This window comes from Bidens hawaiensis, unplaced genomic scaffold (genome assembly GCF_021521415.1).
Source record: "Bidens hawaiensis isolate Kalapana, Puna unplaced genomic scaffold, B.hawaiensis_p1.1 tig00001382_1, whole genome shotgun sequence".
NCBI lineage: Eukaryota > Viridiplantae > Streptophyta > Magnoliopsida > Asterales > Asteraceae > Bidens > Bidens hawaiensis.
Window position 1 is genome coordinate 3291274 of NW_027491078.1, and position 9796 is coordinate 3301069.

The 9796-nt window shown below is 34.4% G+C and overlaps 2 protein-coding genes across 2 annotated transcripts; both read left to right on the forward strand.

Annotated features, from left to right (window-relative positions):
* Positions 1-342: 342 nt before the first annotated feature.
* On the forward strand, positions 343-4044 carry LOC143573588 (putative zinc finger protein At1g68190). The gene is made up of 6 exons (XM_077058429.1): positions 343-387; positions 1199-1650; positions 2283-2591; positions 3135-3271; positions 3548-3745; positions 3834-4044. The coding sequence occupies exons 2-6, from the start codon at positions 1225-1227 to the stop codon at positions 3949-3951; spliced, it is 1188 nt and encodes a 395-aa protein (XP_076914544.1). The 5' UTR covers positions 343-387; positions 1199-1224; the 3' UTR covers positions 3952-4044.
* A 3396-nt stretch (positions 4045-7440) lies between these two features.
* On the forward strand, positions 7441-9354 carry LOC143572830 (zinc finger CCCH domain-containing protein 15-like). The gene is made up of 2 exons (XM_077057882.1): positions 7441-8031; positions 9064-9354. Exons 1-2 carry the CDS (start codon positions 7441-7443, stop codon positions 9352-9354), a joined length of 882 nt encoding a protein of 293 aa, XP_076913997.1.
* Positions 9355-9796: the final 442 nt, after the last annotated feature.

Here is a 9796-nt window from a genome sequence, read left to right on the forward strand (position 1 = left end):
GACACATGCACTAGATAAAGCCATTGGGTCCCACATTGTATCCTACATGGCAAGGACCACGTCATAAAAGGTCAGACACGTCAGACCAAAAAAGAGATAGGGTCATTCCTTCTTTCCAGACCCTAAATTCAACTCTCCAAAATATCAGTGCTTAAAACACTTATACATTTTCCAATAAGTGTGCATAATAATCTGGATTTGAATATTTTAACTCTGGATAATGAACTATCCTTGGATAGATGGATAGATAACAATCTTTGTGTCAGTCTGTTTAAGCATGTGAACTCAAAGCCAATGGTGTATGATGATCATCAATCATCATCATCATACCCAACTTTATCCTCTTTCTCAAGCAAGGATCTTGCCAAGTTTTGTTGAACAATAATAGTTGAAGGTATGATTTCTTTTGAGTTTTATTATCAATAAGTTATACTTGGTTAATTCTTTGGATGTTAAAAGATCATCTTTTTCACTTGAGTAGATGTGTTTTGATTCATTTTTTAATCTTGGATTTTGATGTTTGAAGGTCTAGTTTTTTTTTTTTTTCAGAATATTGCATATATTTTTATTTAAATTTGTTTAATTCTGATTTATGAACTGGATCTATCTCAATATAAGGTAAAAATGCAGCATTTTGATAAGATATTACACATGTTTTGGCTTATCTTAGAAATTTAGCACCAGATCTTGATCTTGTTACATAAAGCAAGAGTTTTTATAGGGTAAATCTACATTTATGAATCAAATTTTCGAAAAATGAAATTGAATACGTGATAATCGAATTGACTTCATAAAATACGTTTAAATAATTAAAGATTCACGTGTATACAAAAGGAAATATCTCAAAACCATTGTAATTGGGGAAAACCTATTGGGTTTGAAATATGATGGAATTCATATCTGGTTTGTTGAGACGTTTTCGTCCATTACTTATGGCCCATAACCCTAAATGTGGGGAGAGTTATGTAATTTTGTGAGGGTGCCCTTTTTCTAGCTCATGTCCCTCTGAATAAATATGAGGCCGCTAGTTTTTGGATAATTTGCGTATCAAAAAAAAAAAAGATTTGATAGCTATATAGTTCAAATCAAATTTGTAGCTATGTTATATTAGTTATCCTACCTGCATTTTTTTTTCTTTTATCAAATTGTTAAAAAAAAAAGGTTCCTAAATGCCATATTTGACCCAAAAATGTCGAAGTGTATATTTGTTTCAGGTGACTTATCATGGATAGATATTGTGAATATTGTGTGAATTTAAGATCAGTTGTTTACTGTAAGGCGGATGTGGCCTACCTTTGTCTTTCATGTGATACTAAGGTTCACTCGGCGAATCCGCTCTCCAAGCGTCATCACAGGACACTCGTTTGTGACATTTGTAGGCGTCGCCCAACCTATGTCCGATGTTACAATCATCAAAAGTTCATGTGTCGCGGTTGTGACCTTAGCCAACACGATGCTTCTTCTCAGCATATAAAAAGAGTCATGAGAAGTTATGTTGGTTGCCCAACGGCTCGAGATTTAGGGGCGTTGTGGGGTTTTGACTTAAATCGGTTTGGTGATGGTAGCGTTCTCGACCCTAAATTTGGTTCGAGTTCGTCTGCTTCTTCAAACACAAGTGTTGTCGGATTAGAAACCAACATGCACATTAAGGTATGTTTTTGGGATTTAAATTGGTTGTGTTCATAGGTTGGCGGATGAACAGACACATAAAACCAAACGACATGTGTTTTCATAGATTGACAAGAAAGCAACATGTTTAACCTAGAATTTTGTTTTGTTTTGTTTTATTTTGTTTTATTTTACTAGATAATATTCTATTGCTTCTATAATATATGATTGTTTATTGGATTACATCGAAACAGAAGGCAAGCGGGCAACAAGCTGCGCCGCTACTCCTTTTTGAATCGCAATAACTGTGTTAAAACTATATAAAATATGATACTCCTTTTTTTCCCTTTAATATTTTGATAAAATATAATTCAATCCTTCTATGTTATGACATATAATACATTTTTTATATATGTATAAAGCAGGTTAAATGGATCAACACATGAATCTTGTTAAGTTGGCCTTAGTACAACATGTTTAGCTAAACGTGTTTTTGGGTTTGATGTACCTGATTCTTACATGAAATCGTTAACCTCACCCCGTAAATTTTGTGTTAGATTTGTGTTGTGTTAAGAATTTAATATGCCCCTAACTAAAATTGTGATGTTTATTCTTATTAAGGTTAATTTGTGATATTCACAAATAGTGCTTTTTGGTTCAACTTTTGTCAACAGAAAATATATGGTGGTATGCAACCGGTCATTCTTCAACAACTTGTTGATTTGTTAAGAGTTCAAATATCTGGTGTTGATCATATCCAATCCGTTATACGCTGTGAACAACACAAAGTGGATCAAAATGATGTAGATCAATCGTCTCAACAATTCTGGCTTGGGGAAGGGCATCCCGATCACCATGAGATGGTTTTGGATTCGTGTTCGTCACCTTTCAAGCAATTGGACCATTTAGAGTCAGAAACCGAAGAAACTGACCTCCAAGGAGACCCCTTTTGGCAATGCAAAAGTCGGGTTCCAAGCGGCCAGGTTTCTCCATTCCTATGCTTGTTTTAGTCCATTTGCTATCTAAAGCCATGCATTTGCTTCCCCAATATATAGAAAGGATTATTACTTATGACTAGGTGGAAACAAATAGTCATACTATCAATCCTGGTCTAGATATTATACCAGGCCCAAGGCTAGGCCCATTGACTGTATTTTCGTCATAGCCCATAAGACTCTCAAATTACAAACCATGGTAATTAGACCTGAGCCCTGTTCAGCCCAATACAAACTCAAATACAGGCCCAGTTTAATTTTAGTTTTAACATATAAGTTTAAAGTTTTCTGCTTTTATTTCAAAAACTTTGCTCTGTAGCTAAATTTTAAAATTGTAACTTTTGGAAATAAATAATTCATACCAATTATTTATATTATTTCAATAAATATATAATATATAATTGACCATAACCATATTTTAACGGTTGTACCTACCTAGGAATAAAATTCGCTTTTATTATTTAAGAATGGGCCAACCCGACCCGGCCTGGGCCTTGTGCACCTCTAATTTTTGTTCAAATTTCTACGTAGCTTTGGTCTCAAAATATGCAAGATCTTGGTGTATGTGAAGAGCCATCATGCTTAGATGATTTGAACATGCCTGATATTGATCTCACCTTTAAAAACTTTGAAGAACTCTTCCGGACCGAGCAAGAGCCCACAAGTGTGTATCAGGAAAATATTGCGCTGAAGGTAAGATTAGGGGTGTTCATCAACTGTTTAAACCGACAGAATTGTCCAAACTGAAGCGAATTGATTGGTTTGAAATGTTTGAGATCCACCATTTTAACTGTTATGGTTTTTTAGTTAATAGATCGGTTTAGAATTTTGAACCCGTCATTTTAAAACCTATTATTTATTAAGTATTTTAATTTTTGAAATATATAAGTTATAATCATAAATCATTTTATCATTTTAGAATTTCAATACAAACTAACATTTAGATCGCGTCAGGATAAGTCCATAACTACTCCTGTGACCAACCCTGAGTCATCTCCAAAGAAAGCGCGTTACACTTCTCAAACCAAGCCATTCTCTCACTCAAGACTCGGAGCTGAAAGCAGTGGTACCGCTACTTCACCCTTGTGTGGATCATTGGAGCACCATGAGTCTACAACATTGGAAGGAAAGGACATTCAAGTGTATGCAACTATTATATTGTTTGTAACCTTATAAGTTGTAATTGTTTTAAATTGGGCTAACTTTTGTTGGTTTTGAATTTACTATCAGGGAAGATTCAAGACAAAGCCAATGTGGCTACAGAAAAGCCCGTTCCGACACACGAAAACGAACAAAATCGCAAAGTTGGAAGTTTGAAAGACATGAATCTGTTACGCGGAGCTTTTGAAAGTCGAAATTAAACTTTTGGTTCATTGTTTGTTGTAGATTATAGTCAAGTTTTGTTGTTATGTTAGAGATTATTTACTTTCTAATCTTGGTCCCCAAAATGTATATTACCTAGTATTTGGTCGGTAACACCTAACTTTGCTCTCATGCGTGTTTGTTTAAGTTATGTTTTATTTTTTCACTGTTTGAATAGGTTAATCAAAAAAGTATAAATAAAATCGGAGCGAGTCAAATTGTTAAAAGATTATTCAAAATATATGGTTAATATATACAAAATAAAATACAATCTTCTAGATCATTTTATATACTTTAATATAATTATATTTAACAGGATAATTATTCATATATAAATTAATATTGCAATATTTGTTTTGGGTTGTTTATTGTTACACTTAAAGCACACATATACACAAGGTTGTGGGGGGTAAGATTGTTACCCTGTTATTTTCCTGAGTTTGGTATGTCACAAGCTCTGTTTAAAACACCATTGAGTGGTCTCTATAAAGTATACTTTTCTATTTAAATAATACTATTTTATGGTGAAATTGAACAGATGATAAGAGTGGTCTATACTATCAGATGTAAAGAAAACATTTAAAATGATTACTCTACATATTTTCTAGATATTAAGATACGTTAATATAGATATTAAGGGTGGGGGTGGACTCAAAATGTATACAAAAATTCACAAACGATGGGGGGCCGACTCAAATTTTCGGCCGAAAACGCCTAAATTTATACTATGTATAAAAAATTTCAAGCGAAAATGGGTAAATTTACACTACAAAAAAAAAACAGTGGGGGGAGGGGGCTAAACTTCGCCAGTGGCTTTATCGGGCAAGAGTGTGGTGAGAATGAGGTTGTATTTATTTGTTTTTTTAGACATATTTATATAGGAAGTGGGTCAATAAAATAAATATTAGACAGAATTACAGAGATTGTCTTTATATTTGTACTTAATTTCACTCCGTGTCTTTTATCTTCAAAATTTATCTGTATTGTCCTTTAGGTTTTAAAATCTAACAACATCTGTCCTTTAATCCTAACCCGGACAGACGTTAGATTTTGAAACGTAAAAGACAATGCAGGTCAATTTTGAATATCAAGGACACGGGTTAGGGCCTAGATATCATTATGTAATGTTTTCCATTTTTAAAACATTAAGTTATATATTCTTTACATTATTATTTCTCTTATACACTTTTTAAATTTATGTAATTTTTTTGTTAATAAAGTATTAATTTATAAATACTTGTTGACCAATAAATCGTCCCTTGAGTTATTAGAAATACATGTCGCCTACTTATTGGTCCTAAAGACACGTCGCATGCTTCATTATTTGTTAAAACAATTTTGATCTAACAACAAATAAGGTGTAGGTTAAATTAATTCAACTTTAGATAAATGGATTCTAATTCTCACTAGAGTGATTATGCTATAGGAGTGTGGGTGGGGTAGTGTAGGGACTGTTTGAAGAAATGTAGGAATCAATTGTGAAGTGTGGGGCATATATTTTATACACCAACCCAATGGATATTAGAATTGATGGCAACATATGAATGGGAAGATGATAAGAGTTTGTTAAGAGTTGTATTAAAGAAGCAAACCATTGAATTCAAAGCTAGAAATCAACACCTCCAACTAATGAATCATTCAACTAAACTTCTAAATGAAGCATTTTTCACACATAGTTCGTCTATTGAAGTGTCATTATTCGCAAGTACAAGATTTGAAATTATATGCTTTTTATCAACGCAAATAAGTAATAACCCTATGAGCAATAGACATGGTATTAGGTTGAGGCGGATATAGATCTAGTTTAATAAATTTATGGGTACGAGTAACTTTAAAAATAAATACAATATAAAGTGTTGCAGAGATTCAGCTGCTCTTACACGTGGAAAAAATAATTTGTATCGGGCATATTTAGGCGACTTTAATGCACATACTAAATTTTAATGAATAAATGCAAAATAATAATAACATGTACTAAAACAATTTATTTTAAAAATAAATATATAGGTATGTACTAATTATACCACTTTTGACCTATGCCAACGAGTGTAAATTATTTTTGTAGGGTTCTACGGTTAAGCAAGTGTGTGTTAGTATAGTTCAACAATTTTCAAATTCATTTCCACTTTTAAGTTAAATACACTTACATATTATCAAAATTGTCAAATATACGTTAGATTAACAATATCGATTAATCAGATATTTCAATCTTTAAGACAAGGTACTTTTTTTTTTAAAGCAAGAAGCTAGACACCACAAACCACCCGAAATCCAAACCAAAAATAGAAGACAATTGAAAAAAACTATTAACAAAAACGAAACTTACACCAATCCCTCCAATCTATAGAAAGAAACACGACATGTACTTATCTGAGTTATAAACAGTCATTTTCTTGTCATTGAGATAATCGATTACATTAAATTCACATCAAATAAATTTGAACGTAACACAACCTAAATTAGGAATGAGTTTGGGGCAGTACCCGTATCAACCCCGAAAATCCCGATCTCGAAATTTGAAAATATTTGGTACCAGTACGGTATTGATATTTCGTACAAAATTCGAGAAACAACGGTACCGAAAACTCAAAACGTGGTCTCGCTTCAGTATTGATGGCACCAAATCAGTACCGAATTTGGTGTCGATTCAGTACCAATACCAATCTCTCCAATCTATAGAAAGAAACTAATAAATTTATATGAGTTATAAACCATCGTTTTCTTGTCATCATGATAACTGATTACATTAAATTCACATCAAATAAATTTAAACGTAAGACAACCTAAATTAGGGATGAGCTCGGGACGGTACTGGTACCGATTCTGAAAATCCCGATCCCGAAATTTGAAAATATTTGGTACCGATACCGGTATTTCGTACAAAATACGGAAAATACCGATACCCTACCAGTACCGAAAACTCAAAACTTAGTACCACCGACGATAATGATACCAAATCAGTAACGAATTCAATAACTGTTCAGTACTTATACCAATCAATACAAGTGCCAAAAATGCTCGCCCCTAACCTAAATTGACAAATTGTCTTACATGTATCACACATTCATTATCAATAAATCAAATATTATTATTATTATTATTATTATTATTATCTATCTATTTATACTTCTAATAAAATCATTTTAATCCCACTAAAATACTACACACATCTCCCGCCAAAAATCAACTAGTCCAGACGAAAACGATCAGCTCAACAACTTTCACAACACAAAATGACCAAAACACCCTTATCAATTTCCCACCCACGTAACCCTCTTATTTACCCACCAAGAGCACACACAAGGCCAAAACCGTAAAACCACACCTTCTCTTCACACCAATTCCGTTACGCCATAACGGAATCTGCCACATAATATAACTAACTCCATGTAACCGTCATCACACACTCTCACTTTCTCTCTCTAAAACCCCCCATTGTTTCTCTCTCTAGATTAATCATAATCAGTTAATCACAATGCAAAGTTATTCAGATAACCTCTGGTCAACGCTCGGTCAACGCTCCGGGCTGTACTCGTCACTGTTTCCGGCGACCACGCCGCCGCTCGTGTTCGCCGGTCCGCCGCCGGAGGTTAACGATTCTGTTAATTTTGCGCCGTTTCAAGACCTGATTGACCGGAGAAACTGGTGCTTGACGAACCTGCAACTCAGTGCTAAGCAAGCTGAAGCACTCCGGCAAGAGAATGTGAGTCTGCAGATGGCGAATTCGGAGCTTAATAAGCAGTTGACTCAGTTGCAATTGGCGTCTTGTTCGGTTAATTCGTCGGTTAATGGTTCGGTTTCGAGTGTGCGAGAGTATGTGAGTGAAGGAGGTGTGAATTCTATTGTGAATAGTTTTGGACGGGTGAGGATTGGGGAATATAGAGGAAATGTGGCGCGGGGAGTGGAGAATGTGGATCCGGTGAAGAAGACGGAGGTGGATCAGCGGGTTAAGTTGCCGAAGAGTATTTCGGTTAGGTCGAATGGTTACTTGAGGACGGTTGTTGGTCGTGATGGAGGTGGTGCTGCTAGGGCGCGGGCTGTGGATCGGGTTAAACGATCCGATTTGGTAAACCCTAACTTTGTATTAAATTTTGTGTGTTTTGAGTAATTAGTATTGATTTGTTTGTGTAATTATGATATTTTAGGGCTGAAATTATTAATTAGTAATGATCACTAAAACTTGCATTTTAGCCCTAATTTAAGATCTGATTTTCTTGTCCATTGGTTTAATAGGTGGTGTTCATTATTCGGTTTGAAACCGAATGAATCGAAAATTTAAACCGAAAAAACCGAATACGCGAGTCTTTTTCGATTATGCAGTTTTGAATTTGGTAAAAACTACCAAATAAACTAATCTTTATGTATTACCAATGGATTATGATAAAAACTGAAAGTTCTAAAATAAAAATTATTTAAAAAAACATTTTTTAGCTAAATAACAATTTGGTTGAGTTCAGTTTAGTCGATTCTTAATTCGGTTTTCGGTTATGATGGGAGAAATTGAAAACCGAATAAATCGAACAGATGAATGCCTTATGCCCTCCTCCCTATTTTTTTCTAAAGCTAGTATTTTAGGTCTGCATTGACCCGCCATTCTGGTTTCGTTAATTCAAAACCGAAGTTCCAGATTTTGGTTCAGTTTTAACCCAAAACCGACCCAAACCGGACCACCCTAAATTTTTTATTAATTTTTTCTAATGCTCAAATGATTTAGGCATAAATATATAATTTTGGGTAAAAAAAAACTTTTTCTGCCCAAATTACTAAAATGGCAAAACCAAAACAGAGCGGTTAGTTTTGGTTTGTGGTTGGGTTTTAACTTTTAACCCAAAACCGACCCAAACCAGACCACCCTAAATTTTTCATTATTTTTTTTTCTAATGCTCAAATGATTTAGGCATAAATATATAACTTTGGAAGAAAAAAAACTGTTTCTGCCCAAATTACTCAAACTCAAATGGCAAAACAGAAACCGAACGGTAGTTTCGGTTTTTGGTTGGGTTTTAACCCAAACCGAGCGTGCACACCCCTAAATTGTTGTTCATTTTTTACTTTCTCCATGTGTTTTGATACTGAAATTTGAACATTAATCAATCAGCAAAAGGTGTATGTTCGCGGTAAGAAAGAAGAACAGCCAGTGGAACTGAAAGTATACAATCAGGGAATGTCAAAGACTGAGTTATGCAACAAATGGCAACAAACTGGTGCATGTCCATATGGTGATCAATGCCAATTTGCTCATGGGATTGAGGAACTCCGCCCTGTTATCCGCCACCCACGCTACAAGACCGAGGTCTGTCGAATGGTCCTTGCAGGTGGCCCGTGCCCGTATGGCCACCGCTGCCATTTTCGCCATGCTCTCACTGAGGAGGAGAAGCTCATGAGTTAGGCTGTTTGCTGTTGAGTGTTGGCTGCTGGTATATGTCTCTGTGTATGGCAATTACTATACTTTTTTTAATATTTCTTTAATAAGTTTCTTTTTCTAGTAATGGAAAAGAAGTAAATAGAATTGGTCTTGTGGTCACTTCATTAATCTTGATTTGAATTTGAAGTGATTATTGGATTTTAAAAGCAAGTTTTGTAATACTGAAAGAGGCAAAGTTTGGTGGTATATGATGGATATGGATTAGTATTAGTGGGTGAATTTGTTTGGTGGTTTTATTCATCAATCACTATTAATGTGATCAATTTATCATTTTGTGTTATATGCATTATATAACGGAAATTAAATTAGGTAATGTTACTTGTGTCTCATATCCATAATTTTAGATTGAGGATTAGGAAAACCCGATAAATAACGATAGATCTGTTTTGAATGTGAGACGTAAGAA